This window comes from Psammomys obesus, unplaced genomic scaffold (genome assembly GCF_907164565.1).
Source record: "Psammomys obesus unplaced genomic scaffold, mPsaObe1.curated_primary_1811, whole genome shotgun sequence".
In the NCBI taxonomy this organism is placed as follows: domain Eukaryota; kingdom Metazoa; phylum Chordata; class Mammalia; order Rodentia; family Muridae; genus Psammomys; species Psammomys obesus.
The window spans coordinates 24,997,355-25,016,414 of record NW_026595981.1 but is presented as its reverse complement, the minus strand read 5'-3'; the positions used below and the strand labels follow the sequence as shown (position 1 = coordinate 25,016,414).

The window sequence follows — 19,060 nt, the reverse complement described above, 5'->3', positions numbered from 1 at the left end:
AAACACCTCATCCCCAGTGGACAACTCCTCCAGCAAGGCCACACCTCCTAAATCTCCCCAAACAAGGCCCTGACCTGGTGACTAAGTGCTCAAATGCCAGAGCCTCTGCGGGATATTTCTCATTCAGACCAACAGAGAAACCAACCTCAGGATGAGTCTTTCTGAAGCAGGGTTGGTGTTTCTTGAGAAACAGTCTTAGGGGCAGGAGAGACAGCTCAGCAGTTAACAGTGCTGGTGGCTGTTGCTCGGAATCCTGGTTCCATTCCCAGCACCCACAAGGCAGCTTACACCTGTCTGTAACCCAGCTCCAAGGGCCTCTGCAGGTACCTGCACACACACACACACACTCTCTCTCTCTCTCTCTCTCTCTCTCTCTCTCTCTTGTACAGGCACATGGGCACACACATGCAAACACACACTATTAACGACAACAACAACAGAAGCTTTCAGAGCTAGGGGTCAAGATTCACCCCTGTAACCCCAGCACTGAGGCTGTATGACCGCCCTGCGCTTCCAGCCAGTCTGGTGACATCAGCAGCTCCAGGCTTGTCTGAGCCTTTCTTCCTTCCTTCGTTTATTTTTTTATGTACTTTGGTGTTTTGACTGCATGTATGTCTGTGTGTGAGGGTGTGGGATCCCCTGGAATAGGAGTGACAGACAGACAGATGTGAGCTTTCATGTGGGTGCTGGGTACTGAACCTGGGTCCTCAGGCGGAGCAGCCAGTGCTCTTGACTGCTGAACCATTTCCCCAGGTCCCCTACTTTTTGTTTGTTTGTATTCTTAAAGAAAAGAAAGTGTCTGGGTATGGTGACACACACCTCTAACCTCAGCGCCTGGGAGATGGGAGACGGTAGGATGTCTGTGTGTTTTCTACATAGCAAGTTCTAGGACAGCCAGGGCTGCATCGAGAAACCCTGTTACCAAAAACAGGAATGCATGCGCACATGTGAATGTGTGTGTGTGTGTGTCCGCATGGGTTTATGTGTGGGCATACACCTGTGTTTGGTGTGCATGCATGAGAGTGTTTATGTGTGGGTAAAAACACACTCGGGTGTATGTCTGTGAGTGTGTATGTGCACACACGTGTTTTGTGTGCGTGGGTGCATGGGAGCAGATGCCAGCCACATTTATATTTCTGTCATTTGTTCACACTGTGAACGCACATTTTTCGTATATACGTGCCCATACGGGGGGGGGGCTTGTGCCATATGTATCCTGGTGTCTGTGCCTGTTCTTCGTGTTTACTCACACACACGTGTGCTTAATGCGTGCATGTATTCATATATACACGTGCACCTGCTTCTTCCTGTATGTGTCTGCATATTTCTCTGTGTGTGTGACAGTCTGTGCCTGGTGTGCATGTGAGCAGATGTGTGTGTGTGTGTGTGTAGGAGTACATGTCTGGGGGTTAAGGCAAAGGGCTGTTGTGAAATGGGACAATTTAGATGGAAAGACATATTTAGCCAACAGCTGATACCCACAGTCTGAAGTATGCAGGACAGTATTTGGGGAAAAGAAAAAAATAAAGGAGGGCCAAGAGCACAGCCCTGGAAAGAGGGTCTAGAGATCCTGGGACAAGTCATCTTAGGAAGGACAGACACAGAGGAGGAGGAGGCGTGGGAATGTGAGGCAGGAGGAGCTCAGGAGGAGCCAGCGGGAAGGCCTCACTGGTTTCCTCGATGGAGATGTCAAGCTGACAGTTGCCAAAGCAGTGTCCATGACCTGTGGCTCGCTGCTGGAAGGGCGGTGGGTGGAAAGGTGGTTTCCTGAGAATGGGAAGCAGAGTCACGCGGCATGGAAGACTCTTTGGAGGAAAGGGTGTGTGTGATACTCCTGCCCCCTGGAGCCTCAGGGTCAGGCAGAGGCTTAGCAAGATTCGGGTCCCTAGGGAAGAGCTAAAAAACCTTGATAAAAACCTTTCTCGGCTGGCTGGGGGAGGGGAGGAGGAGGGGAGAAAGGAGCCCTGCACATTCTGCACATAGTCAGCCAGGGCTATGTGGCCAGCTAGGTCACTCTATCATATACCGAGACCTTCTCTCAAAAGCCTAAATAAGTAAACAAATATAGAAAGAAGATAGCAGGATATTCCTGAGGAGCTGAAAGGAAGGCTTTGCTTCCAACAGACAGGGGAGTTGTGAATTAATGGGGGATAAAATGGGCAAAATGGTGCACACACTTAACACCAGCACACAGGAGGCAGAGGCAAGCGGGTTCTTTGTAGGTTCAAGGCTAGCCATGGTAAGTTGTAGGCTGTCCAGGGCTACATAATGAGACCATGTTAAAAAAAATTTTTTTTTTTTAAATGGTCTGGGAATCTTTCCAGCTTTTCAAAGTTTATTCACTGATGGCTTTTCCAGCCACCCTATGCATTGTGTAAGTGTACACAGGCGATCGGACCATTTCCTGGGAAATGAGCTTCCTAGGAAGGGAATTGATTGGTGGGGAGGCTTACCCTTTGATCAGGAGTTGAACACGCTGTTGTCTGTCCTGGAGCCTTTTCACATTCTCACCCCTCCACCCCAGGCAATTTTTATTTCTCCGTAAGATCAATTTAAGCATCCCATCCTCTAGGACTGTGGTTCCTGCCCTTCCCAATGCTATGACCGACCCTTTTATACAGTTCCTTGTGTTCTGCTGACCCCAACCATAAAGTTGTTTTGGTTTGGTTTTTCGAGACAGTGTTTCTCTGTGTAGCCTTGGCTGTCCTGGACTCACTTTGTAGACCAGGCTGGCCTCGCACTCACAGAGGCCTGCCTCTGCCTCCCCGAGTGCGGGGATTACAGCCGTGTGCCACTGCGCCAGACTCATAAAGTTATTTTTATTGCTACTTCATAACTGTAATTTTGCTAGTGTTATGAAGCACAGTGTACAGATCTGTGTTTTCTGATGGCGAGCCTCCGGTGGAGGGAGCAAGTAAGTGCCTCTCCTTCATGGGCTCTGCATTTAGTTCTTGCCGCCATCTTGAATTCCTGCCTTGATGTCTCTGGATGATAAGCTATGAGCCATAAGCTGAAATAAACCTTTTCTTCCCCCAAATTGCTTTCAGTGGTCATGGCATTTTATCACAGCAATAGAAACCCTAACTAAGACAAGGTGTTTTTTTTTTTTTAAATCATTGTGTTTGTGTGTATATGCACGTGTGTGTGTGTGTTTGTTTGTGTGTGTGTATGTGTGTGTGTATATGAGAGAGAGAGAGAGACACAGAGAGAGAATGAGAGAGACCTTACAGAATCAATGTAAGGAGGAGAAAAGATTATTTCAGCCTGTGGTCTTCGAAGCTTCTGTCTCTCTTGGTGAGGACGGTGTGGTAGGGTGTGGCAGAGCACAGCAGTGATGTTCATGGTGAACCAGGAGGCAAGGCAGGAAATAGCCAGAAATTACATATCCCCAGGCAGGGCTCGCCCAGTGGCCTGCGTCCTCCAGCTTGGCACGGTGTTCTAAGTTTCTGTGGCCTCCCAAAGTAATGCCACCATGTTAGGAACTAAATACTCAAATCACAATTCATAACAGTAGCTCTGTCTGGTCTTAAACTCATGATCCTTCTACCTAGACTCTTGAGTGCGGGATTATAGATGTATGCCGCTATGCCTGGCTTCCATAAATCTCTTTACTGCAAGGAAGAATTCCTCCAGGTGTTGGGAACTAGAGTGTGGAACTGACGTTGAGGTAGAGGCAGCTGGCACGTCTCCTATGCCCCGCTGTGGGTGTCTGAGTCTACATTCCCAGAGAAGACATAGTCATGCTCTCTGTTCAGCCTCAGGGGCCCCCTAGCCCAGCATCCTCTTCTGAGGTCAACAGGTCTCCATCATGAAGCTCTGAACGTTGGTGGTACCCGTTCATCCAATCCACCAGGATGTCAGTCTTTGCTAGCTAGTCACTCCTCCTCGCCACCTGATACATCTAAGGCCAATACTGTAAGCAATGACAGTGATCTATAGGACAGACTGATTTAGGGATAAAGGCCCATTGAAGACCTCCTGAGCTGGGCTGAGGTCTAATCATCTACATGTCCGCTCCCACCCCATCATTGGTGGGCTAGGGAGTAAACATAGACACACTAGTCACATCCTCCAATAGAACTGTGTTCACTTACACACACACACACACACACACACACACACACACACACACCACATATATACACTCTGGCCCTAGTAAAGAGATGGCCATGAAGGAAACGAGTTTCAAGTGAACTAGATGGTGGCAGGTAGCAGTCCCTTTGCTTCCCTTCCCTGTAACTCTGGTGCTGCCACCTGCTTTGAGAAGGGGCTATAAAAGAATATTGTCTTAGTTAGGGATATCATTTCTGTGATAAAACACCATGACCAAAACCCAACTTTGACAGGATCCACTGTATATTAAAAATTTTGTTTTAATAGTTTCCTAGGCTAGTCTCAATCTTGCAATCCTCCTGCATCAGCCTTTTTTTTTTTTTTCCTTAAAAGGTTTATTTACTTATTATTTTATACAGTGTTCTGTCTGCACGTACACCTACCTGCCAGAAGAGGACACCAGAGCTCATTATAGATGGCTGTGAGCCACCATGTGGTTGCTGGGAATTGAACTCAGGACCTTTGGAAGAGCAGCTGGTGCTCTTAACCTCTGAGCCATCTCTCCAGTCTACGCATCAACCCTCTGATTACCCACCCCAGGGCATGTTATAAATGAAGCCAGCATTGCTGGGCTTGTTCCTCATCGACCTCTTCCTCCTTGCTCTTTGGAGTCTGCTTTCTTTCCACTCACGACCCCTTCCCAATCCATGGGAAGGAGGGCATAAAATTGGGGCAGGACAGAGAGAAGGCAGCGAAAGGACCCACGGTGGTGTCTGAGCTCTTAAATTTGCTGAGTTTTTGGCTAGAAACTGAGCAACACCTGAAACTGCTCCCACCGCTTTCACCTCCTGGCGGAGCAGAAGTCCCCACCTCCATTGCTTCTCATTATCCCCTCCTCCAAGAGAGGCAATGGAGGTGGTGAGAGTTATTGAACTGAAGTTTAGCATTTCCTCAGAATTTATAAAAGAAAGAAGAGGCCAGGGCAGTACTGTAGGCCACCTACTTCTCCACACGTAGCATGTTTAAAGAAAAAGAAAAGGCAGTTCGTTTTCGGGCCCACTTACTTATTTTGATGAGGCAATACAATCACATTATTCAAAATTCAGGATGCGCAGAAGGTACCCAGTACCCAGTTCCCTCATTCACCCAGCTTCCTCCCCAGAGGCAATTGGATTTACTCAGTTCTCAAAGAATGCAGAGATAAAGAAATATGTACTCATATACCCTCCTCATTTTTAGTTTTTATTTTGTCTTTAAAGAATTCTCTTTTTTTTGGGGGGAGGGGCGGGAAAGAGGAAGTTTTTTGTTTTGTTTTTTTAGGTAGGGTCTCTCTGTACTGTAGTCCAGGCTGTCCTGAAACTCTGTGTGGGGGTATGTGCATGAGTGTAGGTGGTCATGAAGAAGGCATTGGATCTCCCGGAGCTAGAGCTATAGATAGCTGTGAGCGCCTAATAAGGATGCTGGGAATCGAACTCGGGTCCCCTATGAGAGCAGTGCGCACACTTAACTTCTGAGCCATGTCTCCAGCACCTTTCCTTCATTGATAACAGTGCTGACAATTGAACCCGAGACCTCGTGCATGATGGGCAAGCATCCCATCGCTGAGCTGGGCCTCAGGGGCTCTGTCGATCACCAAGTCACATTTCCAGCCCTTGGTTTTGTGAGATAAGGTCTTGAAGTATACACAATTCTGCATGCCCTTCCCCCTCGAAGATCATTCCTGTTGACGTGTAATGACGTATCAGTTTTCAGCTTGGTTTGCACTGTAAGGCTGTGTCACGATGGGGCTGGCCAGCCTGCCGGGGGTGGGGGGTGGGGGAATGATCTGTCTGTAGTTTCCTGTCACTTGGATGTTTCTTTGGACCACAAGCAGTGAGGGAAAACCCTGAAGCAGGTCCCTCCAAGCCACGCCCTTCTCTAGCCGACTCAGGGTCATTTGCATGACTGCTTCTGATTGGACAGACCTTGTTTTGGGCATGGGGTTCCCAAGGCTTTCTGTTTCTCACTTCCGGTGTGCATTCATGGTTCCTACCCCACCCCACTGTCCCAAACTGGCCACTGCCGGGCACAGAGGCCATAGTTGCACAGAGCGGTGGAATAAAATAACTACGCAGCAGGATGTGGTGGGGTGGGTGGTGCATGCCTCTGATCCCAGCACTCCGGGAGGCAGAGGCAGGCGGATCTCTGTGAGTTTGAGGCCAGCCTGGTCTACAAAGAGAGTCCAGGGCAGCCAGGGCCACACAGGGAAATCCTGCCTCAAAAAACAAAACATAAACCAAACAAACGAACAACATTATCACAGCACCCCACAGTCACCTGCTGTCGCTAGGACCATCTTCTTGTACTCAATGGTAGGAGTAGCTGGGACCACTCCTACTCCCGGCAAGTGACAAACATCAGGAGACAGACATGCCTGGTCCTGTCCAATGAGCCCTTCTATTGCATCTTTGAGACTCTCACAGACTCAGGTTCAGGAGAAGGGGCTGCGATTGGGAAACGAGGGCTGAAGGAACCCTAAAGACAGACATCCCTTTTGGACTGAAATCCTAGAATGTCAGAGCAAACTGAAACTCCACGGGGTGCCGGGGTAGGAGGAGATGAAAGAGGCTTAAGTAAAATGGAATGTGGACAAAGAATCCCAGCTCATTTGTGAATGTGCAAGACTCAGGGGAGACCCTACTTTGGGGTGCCTAGAGGGTTATTATCATTGCAGGGTCCTCAAAGCTACTATGAGGTACCCCTATGTGTCAGGCATTATGGGTTCTGGATGCTCCAGGAGGGGAGCAGAAGAGAGACCAGAAGGGCAGCAGAAGAGAGAGGGACCATCAGAGATGTGGGGACATAGGAGAGAGCCAGATTGCCCTGTGCACCACCCAGCTGCTGCTCTACTTCCCAGCCCCTGGCTAAACTGTCCATCCAGGGACATTTAATTGTGAGTAAAGCCCCCATGGGAGAAGGCAGGGAGGTTGGGCGCACAGGTGGCAGTCTCGGACAGGCAAGCCAGGGGGTTGACCTCACAGGCCCCGACATCCTGGCCCTCCCGGAAATAAACAGAGTCAGCGGAGTAGAAGGAGGGGTCCTCATCAAAGAAGTTGTAGGGTCGGAGGAAGAAGCCCACGGCGTTCCCCACAGTCACTGTGTTGGGGATGTCTTCCGAATGTGGGATGTGCAAAAACCCAGCCGTCACCCAGGCTACCAAGTCCTAGCAGGAGAGAAGAACCGAAAATGGTGAGGTTGGCTGGACACGCCTTCTCTACACAGTGGCCTTTCAGGGAAGAAGCTATTCAGGAGCCCATAGATCTTGAATCTTTTTAAACAGTGTCTCCTTCCATTGTCCCAGAAGTCTAAACATAAGAAGCTCATTTCGTGTTGGGAACAACATCTGCCTCCCTGAGCCCGGCTTGAACGTTTCCCATCATAGTGCTTTTTGCCTAGCTACCCCAGAGGGTGACCGCTATAGGCTACTTCAGCTTTTCTTCCCTAATTCTCCAAGTGTAACTCAGGGGAGCATTGTGGAACAGACATTCAGGACTTAGAAGGGTGAAGCAGGTTAATGAGGAGAATACAGTCGTCAAGGTGGGGCTGGGAGTTGTGGTCTGTGGTTTTCTCTGGTAATTTCCAGCCCTCTATGTGTCCTCAGGCCTGAAAAGGGCTCAGCCTACAAAGCTGAGACTTTTAGGGCTTTCAGTCTTTAAGTGGAAGTTGTCTGCACATGAGTCCCCAGCTCTAGAGTGTCTCTAGAGCACTGGTTCTCAACCTGTGAGTCATGACCCCCAGAGAGGTCGTATGTCAGATAGCCCGAACATGAGCTCTTGACATTACAGTTGATACCAGTAGCAAAATCACAGCTATGAAGTAGCAACGAAACAACGTTACAGTTTCGGGTGTCACCACAACATGAGGAACAGGATTAAAGGGTCCCAGCGTTGGGGAGGTTGGGAAACAAGGCTCTTAAGGAAGTGATCACTGTGGGTAATCACAGTGCTGTGGTTACCCACGAAAGTGCAAAAGGCGGGAGTCAGCTCCACCTCCATGGAGTTCAGACGGTTTTCAGGGAGCCAGCAGTGAGAAAGTGAAGCTTATCCTCGTGCCCCATCTCCGTCCATCCCACCAACAGCTCACCTCTCCGGCAATGGTCTCATTGTTGATGAAGTCAGTGAAATCCACGGTGGGCGTCCACGGGTCATTCTGGTTGAAGATGCTGGAGCTGCTAGGCTCCTCCTCCTTCCTCTGGGTCACGGCCAAGCGGTACCTACAAGGGCACCGGTTAGGTCCCCACGGTGGCTAAGCCCATCACCATGCCCATTGACGATGGAAGCGAGCCCAGCGCTCTGACCCCCAGCTTCCATATTCCCTCACACAGCAACGCCAGGAGTAGAATTCCTGTGACCACGCTGGAGGCTTATGTCACACCCCTGCCATTTCAAAGTACAACCCACCCCCACCCACCCTCAACAGAAAAGAGTTCTCCTTACCTGGCTTTAGCTCTCCAAGGGGAAAAAAAGGACGCCGCTACCCTACCCCTTGAGCCCAGAGACGGGCAATGTCTGAAACAGTATGACCTGTTTCTGGTTATCCCTCCTCTGCTCCCGCTCCGTCCCAGGGCTCACCTTCCCCAGCCCACTCTCAGCACCCACGGCTCACCTCCCCCAGCTGAAGGCTTTCTCTATGGGGCTCTCTGGGGGCAGTGGCTCTCCAGGGAAGCTGAGTATCTGGATTCGGTAGCCTCGCCGGTGACCCCACTTGTTGCTGTGGTTACTGGCCAGGTACAGGTAGCGGGGGCTGGCACCCCCCAGGGGGAAGGCAGCTTCCTCCTCTGTCTCCAGCAGCTTCCGAGTCACCTGCAGCCTCTGGATCTGGTACTTAGGATGCCAAGGTACATTCCCGGGGACAAAAGCCATGTCCTCTGCCCAGGCCCAGTTCTTCAGCCCTGTGTAAAGTAAGGGCTCGTCATTTGACCACTCTGGCCATTTCTGCATCTACCTGACATCAGAGTGGGGATCAGAGAGCAGCCCAGGACTGACTGGGTTTCGTGCTTCCTTCCCTGCCCCAAGAACTCCCCAATCCTTTAGACAAAACTTTTAACCTATTAATAGGGACTAGAGCTACAGTTTAGCAGTAATGCTGGCAGGCAGTGGTGTCCCACACTTTTAACCTCAGCACTTGGGAGATAGAGACAGGTGGATCTCTGTGAGTTCAAGGCCAGCCTGGTCTACAGAGAGAGTTCCAGGACAGCCAGGGCTGTTAGGCAAAATAAAACAAAACAAGACGAGTGCATACTGTTCTTCCAGAACATACTGTTCTTCTATTCTGGAAGAATAGTCCCACAACCCATGCTGGGCCCCTCACAAGTACCTAGAGCTCCAGTTCCAGGAGCTCCGCTCCCTCTGGTTTCTGGTGGGCTGTATGACTCGTGTGCACAGCATACCTCAGACACGTAAGTAAAAACGAAAAATAAATCTGTGCTTGTCCCTACAGCTACAGCAGAGCAAGGGAGAAACCCTCAGGGTGGGCTAGGGCTGGCAGAAGAAGGGAGGTCCTTGTGCAGGCCCCCTTGTGGATGCTGGGAAGTCAGCAGCTGTGGAAGCAGCATGAGAGGGACAGCTCTCTCTACCACACACAGTGGACCCAGGACCGAAAGCATCAAGAGCAGACAGACTCTGGGTGCTGGCGTCAGTGATCCCAGCACTCAGCGAGGCAGAGGCAGGCAGATTTATGTGAGTTGGAAGCCAGCCTGGTCTACAGAGTGAGCTCCAGGACAGCCAGGACTACACAGAGAAACCTTATCTTGAAAAACCTTAAAAAAAAAAAAAAAAGTGCAGCCAGGAGTGGTGGCACACTCCTTTAATCCCACACTCGGGAGGCAGAGGCAGGTGGATCTCTGTGAGTTCAAGGCCAGCCTGGTCTACAAAGCAAGTCCAGGACAGCCAAGGCTACACAGAGAAACCCTGTCTCAGAAAAAAAAAAAAAAAAAAAAAAAAAAAAAAAAAAAAAAAAAAAAAGAAAAAAGAAAAAAATATTTGTTTAACAAAGATAGCAGGGACAGAGGGTATCACTGGGACCTAGTGAGAGTTCTGAGATATTTCATAAGCAGAATAAGAAAAAAAAATCAGGTGATGACTCAATGTAGGAAGAAAAAAAGAGAAAGATGATCTTAAATCATGGAGCCTTGGCTGTCTCTGTGAGCGAGCGCAAACTCCAAGAGCCATCTGGAACTCTCCACAGTGGCCGGGCATACCCCTGCACTGAAGGGAATGGTGCCGGGAAAGAGATAAAAAATCAGGGAAGAGCAGGGCCTCTCTCCCAGAGAAATGTAGAACAGCAGTTGTTCCAAGATTGGCTTTCGTGCCCAGAGGCGCAGCAAACCCAAACCCATCCTCCATGGCCGCGGCACCACAGGCCGGACAGAGCCGAGCTGGAAAGCAAACAGCGGCTTGCTTGAACAGAAGCCCATGTAAGCTCAAGGGACCTTGTGAAACCAGACCCCGCCTTCTCCCCGAGGTTAGCCATTTCCTAAGACTTCCTAAGGACGCTGCATGTGTGAGGATCTGGCAGCTTTGTACCCAGCTGGGAAGCTAAGATCCGCATAAAACCCAGCGGCCCTTTCTCAGGCGCATCCTCTGAGGCAGGATGCGCCTCAAATCTGACCCTTGCTCCCCACCTGGAGGAGCCCCGTCTCCCTCGGGATGTCTAACCTGCCACATCCAGGTCCACTTTGAAGTGACCGCTGTGAATGTGCACGGTGCCCAGCGTGTGCTCCCCAACTCGGTTCCCGAACCTCTCACCAGCGCCGAAGAAGAAGGCCGAGCTGATGTAGCCCGTGGCGTGGAATTTGACTTCTATGGCCCCGTTGGGGTGGAACACCATGTCCCACACATAGTCATAGTTGAGCAAGGTAGACACGGATCTGACCACAAGCACCGTCTCCACGACGCCCCCAAAATAGTAGGAGTAGAAATCCGAATGGTGTCGCCGTAGCGGGAGGCCCTGGTTCTGTTCAAACACACAGAATGCATCACGTAGCGTCTTGGGGGTCTGAGATTCCTGAAGGAAATGCCAGTCCGCATAGGTGGCAAGGTAAGGGCAGTCCACCCCTCGGGTCAGAGTGGTAGAGTATTTGCCAATGCCGAAGTTACCATCCATGTAGCAGGTCGTCATGGCTGCTGGGGAATTGCCACCATATAGGGCTATGGCCTCCTGGACACTGATCTCATAGGCTACCCTCTCCCCTCGAAAGCGGATATCAAAAATCCTTGGGCCGGTGAAAGCACCAAGGCCAAAAGAGAAAGTCCACAGTGAGGAGGTCACTCGACTCCCCTGGACACTGAAGCGGGGTCCCTGGGGATGAAACTGCAGAGGAGGAGCTGGACCTGGTGGCACTGAGGATCTTAGGGACCACGACCCACCTGTACCATTGTCTGGGACCAGCACCACATTCACCAGGCCAGCCTCAAACTGGTCCTCCAGCTGAGCCAGACTCTCATAGTAGCGGCCTTGATAGAACACCTTCTGGATGGTCCACAGGGCAGGATCCAGGGCCTTGTGGTCTATCAGCAGCTCCAGGCCAATGGGGTGTAAATAAAACCCAGCCCCCGAGAGGTTGTAATACAAACCAAACCAGGTAGCCCGGTCCCCCGATTGCAAGCCACGGGGGGCTGTCGTCATGGCTAACAAGTTGTGCCCCTGGTGTTTGTAGAAGCAGCAGTGGTGGAGGAGCCCAGCAGCCTGGGGCAGCTCTCTGTGGAAGATCATCTGGTCGATATCCAGATACTCTCTGGTCAGCACAGGACGCCGGTAATAGGGCAGGGGGCCACCACGGCGCTCCACAGTCACATCCCGCATGTAGGAGGGGTGAGGCAGGGGCCCCACCACCAGCTCACTCACGTTGGGCTGGGGTTGTGCACCAAAGAAGATGATGGCCAGGGCCTCCCGGGCAGGTGGGGGTCCCCCTCTGTCCAGGTGGGCCAGGGCTGCGGCCTTGGCAGGCAGCTGCAGCTCCACCGAGAAGACACAGTTGTCCGAGGGCCGAGCCTTGGCTGCATCCACCAGCCCTGGCCCCAGGCGCTTGGTCAAAAAGCTCATCACAGCTGTCAGCTCCTCGGGGTTCAGGTCTGCAAATAGCTGGCTCTGGTTAGGGTGTGTCCTGGGCTGGGCACTAGGAGGAACGGAGGGGCAATGAGGAGGTTGGCTCTGTCCTGCCCCGTCTCCGCTCCTGCCAGCTAGCAGGACACAAACCAAGGCAAAGATGGTAATGACAGCCAGAGCAAGGAGCACCAGGGTGGTCTTCTGGGTCATTGTTCCCTGAAGAGAGCCGGGCTTCTATCAGAAATGGACTCCTCTCAACTGTGGAGCTTCCGATGCTTTCGCTGAGGGTGGGGAGGAGGAGGAGGAGGAGGCTGGAGCCAGGGCTGGGAGGCGGGTCTGAGCTGGCTGCAGTGATAGCCACAGACCTTACATGGCTCTACATGGCTTTGTCCTCCAGCTTCCAAATCAGACTGTGCTCTCTGGGTCAGGGTTGGGCTTGGGGAGAGCTAGGGTTGAGGGAAGGGGGAGGAATCCAGTCTGGGCATGGAAAATCCACTACCAGCGAGGAGCCGGGTCTGCTCCAGAGCCCAGTGCTCCTCAGATGGAGTTCTTCCCCAACTCCCACCTTTCGAGGGCCAGATGCTTTCTTTGCTTTCACTGTGAAGTTATTGTTTTGCCAAGGAAACTCTCACTTCCAGCCTCTTTCCCAAGAAACATTCCTTGGCCAGGTTTACCTACTCCCAACCCCCATGGATCTTTCTGTTGCTGATTTCCTTGGCCAGAGTCCTTTATATCCTCTTGGGAGCTCTACATGACTTAAAAAGCCAAACTCAAAAATTTTGCAAACCATTTTATTATCAGCTACACCATTCCTTTTAGATACACACATATGAGAGAAGCCTAGTATAATGTGAACACCACCGAGCTTTGACAGTTTGCAGTATTTTGGGGTATTCCAAAACCATTTTTTAATAAATTATCATTTCAATCACTGGCAGAAGCCAGGGTTAGTGGTGCACGTCTTTAATCCCAGCAGTCTGGAGGCAGAGGCGGGCCGATCTCTGCGCGTTGAAGCCAGCCTTGTCTACACACCAAGTTCCAGGATGTAGGAAGACCCTGTCTCAGAAACAAACACAAAACAAGCTACAAAACAGCAGGAAGCAAGAATCAACCCACAAGGGGCTACCCAGGATGTTTTTCCAGGAACAGAGGGTGGGAAGCCCGGAGCGCGGGCGATAAGTGCATCTCATACTCCACTCCCGGAGCCTCGGCACATCCTCAGCCTATAAGCCTTCATAGGAAAAGGAGGGCAAGTTGGGGACACAGGCTGCCAGATGCGGGGTGCAGGCCACGGGGTTGACACTGCAGAGCCCAGCATCCTGGTCCCTCTCAAAGTAGATGCTGCCAGGAGAGAAAATGGAGGGATCTTCATCGAAGAAATTGTAGGGCCGGAGCAAGAAGCCCACTCCATTCCCCACAGTCACTGTGTTGGGGATGTCCTCAGCGTGGGGGATGTGCAGGAAACTGGCCGTCACCCAAGCCACCAGATCCTGTAGGGGGAGGGGGGAGTTGGAGGCTTTTGGAGGCGAAGGATCTCCTCTTAGCTCCAGTTTCCCAGCCTCCAGACTCAGCATGGCTTTTGCCTCTCTGCCAGCCATATTCCTACCCAGAACACCTGACAATCTGTGGAAGGAGCTGCACAGGGCGCCACTGTTGTGACTATGTTCGCCCTAGTAGGGATGATCTGTATTGGACAGAGGCTGGACAGCTAAGGTGCCAATAAAAGAGAAAGCTTTCTCTACAGTGTCTAAGCCACCAACCTCTCCTAGGAGGGTTTCGTTGTTGATGAAGTCAGCAAAGGCCACGGTCGGGGTCCGCATGTCATTCTGGTAATAGATGCTGCTGCTGTGGGGCTCCTCCTCCTTCCTCTGGGTCACCACCAGCTGGTATCTGACCAGGAATTGTAGGCAGTGTTGGAAAAAAAAAATCAAAGAGCTTTACAGGCCTGGAATCCCTTGGTCAGATTCTGGGACAAGTTCCCATCCTGTCCTTATCTACTTGAATCTGAGGGCAGGTCCAGGATTTGGGAGTGGCACTGGGGACAAGTCCTTCCCTCACACCCATTCCCGGGGCCCTCCTCACCTCCCCCAGCTGAGAGCCCTCTCCATGTCGCTCTCCAAGGGTACATGTACGCCAAGAGGGCTGCGGATCTGGATTCGGTACCCGCGCTGGTGACCCCAGGCGTTGGTCTGGTTGGTAGCCAGGTAAAGGTATCGGGGAAGGGGGCTCCCCCAGGGAAATGCAGCCAGGTCCTCCCTGCTCAGGACCTGCCTGGTCAGCTGTGGGCGCTGTAGCTGAAGCTCTGGGTTCCATGGGGCTGCTACAGGCTTAAACACCACATCTTCAGCCACCACCCAGTTTTCCAAACCTGTCAGGGTAAGGAAAGGGAGAGTGCTACACCAGGTGAGGTTGCTTGGACAGGATCCTTGGTCTCCTCTTTGATGCCTATAGCACTGGCCTGACCAAAGACGTCAGAGAGCGCCTGGACTGAGAGTGATAACCATGGCCAAGTGCTGGCCTGGCTTCTTCCAACCACTAGTCATGTGTGGCTACGTATATGAAAAATTCAGTTCTCCAGGCACACTAGCTATAACTTAAAGAGCTCAATATTAGGCATAGTTGCACATCCCTGCACATCCCTGCACATCCCTGCAATCCAGCACCTGGGAGGCAGAGCAGGAGGTGACTGCAAAATCAAAGCCAGACTAATCTACATAGAGAGCTCCAAGATAATCAGGGATACAGAGTGAGACCCCATCTTAAAATACATAGATAGGCAAGCAAATAAATAAAAGTCCAAAACCAGTCTAACATACGGTGAGACCCAGCCTCAGATAAACAACAAACTGCTTGGCAGTCACATATGACTAGATACGAAATGTTTCTGCCTCCACAGAGGGCTGTAGTAGCATCGGCCTACCCAGTAGACCTTAGAATAGTTTGCTTCTGATTCCTACTTCCTAAATCTTTACAGCAGACACAGTCAATGCTGTTTTGTGACTGTGCTCAACACATGGAAGAGCATACACGTGGAAACACTCCCGTGACTACGAGAGAGACTAGTCTTGAGGTGACCTGGAAAACACAATCCCCTTCCGCTCTGCAGTCCCTGTATACTCCTCCCTGCTCTAGGACTCCACTCTCTTGGCAGAGGGGACACTAGTGCTAGCCTCTTTCAAAAGATTCACAGCTTTCCATCACCCAGGAGCTTCTTAAATCCTATTGTATCTGAACACATGCAACCCAACTCAGTACTTGATCCCTTTTTTCAGGATCAGGACATTTGGTTCCCTTAAACGAGACCACGATGCACACACTAGAAAGCTTGTAACTGGCTCTTTAATGCCCAGCGATGCTGAAGAGTTTTCCAATTGGACAGTCACAGTCCAAGCATGTCAGATTAGAATCTATTGTCATCCTGTTCGTTGTAAGTTCCGTTTCATGCCCCACCCAAAACCCACAAGCACAAATGCAGTGTTCAAAGCACGGATGCCAGGGCTTCATACACAACGTTAGCGCAGCCACTTCCTGCTCCACCTCCCATGCCCTCCTCAGTTTCCCCAGTGTAAAACGGAGGTCTGTCTGGTGGATTTTGCTTCTTTCTGGGTCCGTGCCTGTGCTTTCACGAGCCTGGGTTCTGTCCCCCAGAGTATCTGCCGGGGACAGCAGGCCATCCCAGGCTTGCCGCAACAGTGGACAGTTCAGTGATGACAGGGTAGGGAGAACTTCCCCACATGGTTGGCACTAACTGCAGCGCCACCCCAGCCCCGACCACCTCCCTCCCCAAGTACCACACACATCCTTACCCTACTGAAAGCCCTTCAGCCACACTTCCAGTTACCTCTGCTCTAGTCCATGGCCTCTCCACCCACCTTAAGCTCGAGCAGCAAGTGCCTCCCTCTAGCCCCATCTAATTCCCGCAGGGTCAAGTCACTCCCTAAGAGGGTCCCTCAAGGTTAAGCCAGCCAGGCACAGCCATCACATTTAGACTAGTTTCACAACTGCACATGTGGGGCAGGGAGGGGGTCAGAGGGTAGAAGCTGGGCAAAAGAAACCCCTTTGGCCTTTGGCAGGACATCCTGTTACGACTGCAGCTGTGCTCAGGCAATGCTCCCGGGGGGGGGGGGGGGGGGCTTCCCGCCCTGGGCCCCATTCCCAGCCTTCAAGCCTCAGTCCAAGAACTCACCTGCCACATCCAGGTCCAGTTTGAAGTGGAAAGCGTGTGTGTGCACTGCTCCCAGCACTCTTTCCCCGACTCGGTTCCCAAAGAGGAGACTCTCGGCCCCTCCACTCAGGAAGGCTGTGTTGATATAGCCTGTGGCATGGACACGCCCTTCGAGCGCCCCATTTGGGTGCAGCACAAAGTCCCAAATGTAATCGTAGTTGCCCACTGATGACACCGACCTGACAACAAGGCTCGAGCTGGCCAAACCACCGTAAAAATGCCCCCCAATGGAATTGTGGTGCCTTCGAAGGGGTAGTCCTTGGGCCTCCTCAAATACACACACAGCCCCTGGGAGTAGCTGGATTGAACCTGTGCCTACTAGTATGTGGATGTCCACCATTGTGGCTTGATAGGGGCAGTCCACCCCCCGAACCAAGGCTCGGCTGTTTTTGCCAAGGCCATAGCTGCTGTCCAAGTACCGGATCATCATTGTCTTGGGGGAATCGGCACCATAAACTGTCAGGCACTCCTGGACACTGACCTCATAGGCCACACGCTCACCCTTGAACCTAACATCAAAAATTCTTAAGCCACTGAACACCCCATGACCAAAGGTAAATGTCCAGAGAGGAGATACCACTGAGTTTCCCTGTACACTGTACTGGGGAGCCTGGGGTGAGAGCTGAAGAGGGGGAAGAGGGTCTGGAGTGACTCGAGACCTCAGAGAGGAAGCCCCATTTGGTGTGGGTAGAGGAACCTGAATCACTTCTAGGTGGCCAGCTTTAAACTCCCTTTCTAACTGGGCCAAGTCTGCATAGTAGTGCCCAAGGTAGAAGACCTGCTGGACCACCCAGTGGGCTGGGTCCAGGGCTCTGTGGTCCAGCAGTAGCTCCAGCCCCACTGGGTGAAGGAACATTCCAAGACCTGAAATGTTATGGTAGAGGGCTATCCAGGTAGACCGGTCCCCTGAACGAAAGCCACTAGCAGTAGCATGCAGAGGTGCCAAGGTGGAGCCATTGTAGTTCAAGACAGAAGCCAGAAAGGTGGGTGCCTTCGTCAGCTCCACCTCTTTCAAATGCCTCCATATCTGAACAAACTCAGTTCCCAGGATGGGGCGCTGGTAATAGGGCAGGGGGCCACCACGGCGCTCCACAGTCACATCCCGCATGTAGGAGGGGTGAGGCAGGGGCCCCACCACCAGCTCACTCACATTGGGCTGGGGTTGTGCACCAAAGAAGATGATGGCCAGGGCCTCCCGGGCAGGTGGGGGTCCCCCTCTGTCCAGGTGGGCCAGGGCTGCGGCCTTGGCAGGCAGCTGCAGCTCCACCGAGAAGACACAGTTGTCCGAGGGCCGAGCCTTGGCTGCATCCACCAGCCCTGGCCCCAGGCGCTTGGTCAAAAAGCTCATCACAGCTGTCAGCTCCTCGGGGCTCAGGTCTGCAAATAGCTGGCTCTGGCCAGGGTGTGTCCAGGGATGAATTCTGGGAGGTATGGAGGGACATCGAGGAGGCTGGCTGGAACTGCCTTGCCTGGTCAGCAAAACATAGGCCAGAGCAAAGACAGTCACAAGAGACAGCACCAGAAACACCAGCAGCACCTTGAGATTCATGGTCGACGCTGAGCTGCATCAACCTAACAGCAGCACTTTTCTGTCTGACATCAAGGCAGCCTTATATTCAGGATGGAGGGGAATGGACTAAGCTCCACCCTGGAGGCTGGTCAGGAAATTTCTCATTTTGCTTTATGTAATTCTGTTCCAATTTTCTGTGCTGTGGTTTGGCTCTTCCATCACTTAGACCAGACGAGCAGGGATGGAGTAACCACACTAAACTACCTTGTAACCTTCAACAGTTCTGAGAAGGCAATTTCTGATATAACCTTTCTCTGTGTTGCACATAAGTACTAACAAAACAGAACACCTCTTGGCAGAATTACAGCCCAACTAATAGTTCCTGGATCCACTGCCCAATTCAGCTCTATCTGGGATCTAATGCAGTGAGTGCCTGACTTGGGAGGGGCAGACCTTACTCATATCGTCAGAGAAAAGACTTGGTGAGTTTCTGAGCTTTGTGTTCAGATTTGTACAACAATCCTGTCTAAGTCGTATAGCCTTAAAGGAGCTACTTATTCTGCGTTTCTTGCCTATAACAGCACAGTGGGACAGTCACTTACAATACCAACACTCAAGAGGGTTGTCCTGAGTTCAAGGCCTGCTTTTGACTAAAACAGCAAGTGCTTAGCAACCCCACAGGCAGAGCTGTTAGCCACTGGCTCTAAGCTCTGGGGTAGAGCAGAATAGATGTCTCTCCCTTGCTGGAACCTTAAACCTCTACACACAATGAGAGTCTCCCTGGAAATTCGAAGTCTTCTTGCAAGGAAGGAGGTGATGATACTTTATTTCAGAGGGACGTGAGTCTCCTATGAGCCCTCTGAGTCATTTTAAACCAAGACCAGGATTTCCCTCAGAGACAAGCTGCTATGGTGGGAAAGGACAGATGGGTAGGGTGAGCCTCAGCAGCCCTCCCCACGCAGAACTCCAGCAGCCTCTGCTGGCGGCTCATGGGTATCACTGGGAAGGAACAGGGATCTGGTATCCAACAGAGGCAGCTTTCACATAACCCAGCTTCAACACAGAGCAGGACCCACTCCTTCCCGATGGGTCATAAGCTTTGCTCTTGCCACTAGGAAGAAAAATGAAGCAGTTTGACCAGCAGATGTACACACAACAGGCTGGCAGAGCATCTGTGACAATGAGTG

The 19,060-nt window shown here is 51.7% G+C and overlaps 2 protein-coding genes across 2 annotated transcripts; both read right to left on the bottom strand.

The window, feature by feature from the left end:
- Positions 1-5,274: 5,274 nt before the first annotated feature.
- Aoc3 (amine oxidase copper containing 3) lies at positions 5,275-12,477 on the bottom strand. Its single transcript, XM_055620365.1, has 4 exons — positions 10,749-12,477; positions 8,698-8,983; positions 8,176-8,305; positions 5,275-7,255 (listed from the first exon to the last, which is right to left on the bottom strand). The coding sequence occupies exons 1-4, from the start codon at positions 12,346-12,348 to the stop codon at positions 6,980-6,982; spliced, it is 2,292 nt and encodes a 763-aa protein (XP_055476340.1). The 5' UTR covers positions 12,349-12,477; the 3' UTR covers positions 5,275-6,979.
- Positions 12,478-12,943: 466 nt separating this feature from the next.
- Aoc2 (amine oxidase copper containing 2) lies at positions 12,944-19,056 on the bottom strand. Its single transcript, XM_055619961.1, has 4 exons — positions 16,325-19,056; positions 14,221-14,506; positions 13,899-14,028; positions 12,944-13,628 (listed from the first exon to the last, which is right to left on the bottom strand). Exons 1-4 carry the CDS (start codon positions 17,910-17,912, stop codon positions 13,362-13,364), a joined length of 2,271 nt encoding a protein of 756 aa, XP_055475936.1. The 5' UTR covers positions 17,913-19,056; the 3' UTR covers positions 12,944-13,361.
- Between the last annotated feature and the right edge of the window lie 4 nt (positions 19,057-19,060).

Bases quoted from the DNA above. Each gene is read 5' to 3' on its own strand.
- Aoc2 (XM_055619961.1), bottom strand. From the start codon at position 17,912: ATGAATCTCAAGGTGCTGCTGGTGTTTCTGGTGCTGTCTCTTGTGACT. The intron at 14,029-14,220 runs GTGAGGAGGGCC...ATTCCTGGTCAG, and splicing joins AGGGCTCTCAGCTGGGGGAG to ATACCAGCTGGTGGTGACCC. The intron at 13,629-13,898 runs GTTGGTGGCTTA...CTCCCCCTACAG, and splicing joins ACGAAACCCTCCTAGGAGAG to GATCTGGTGGCTTGGGTGAC.
- Aoc3 (XM_055620365.1), bottom strand. From the start codon at position 12,348: ATGACCCAGAAGACCACCCTGGTGCTCCTTGCTCTGGCTGTCATTACC. The intron at 8,984-10,748 runs GTTAGACATCCC...TACTTTACACAG, and splicing joins AGTGGACCTGGATGTGGCAG to GGCTGAAGAACTGGGCCTGG. The intron at 7,256-8,175 runs GTGAGCTGTTGG...CTCTCCTGCTAG, and splicing joins ATGAGACCATTGCCGGAGAG to GACTTGGTAGCCTGGGTGAC.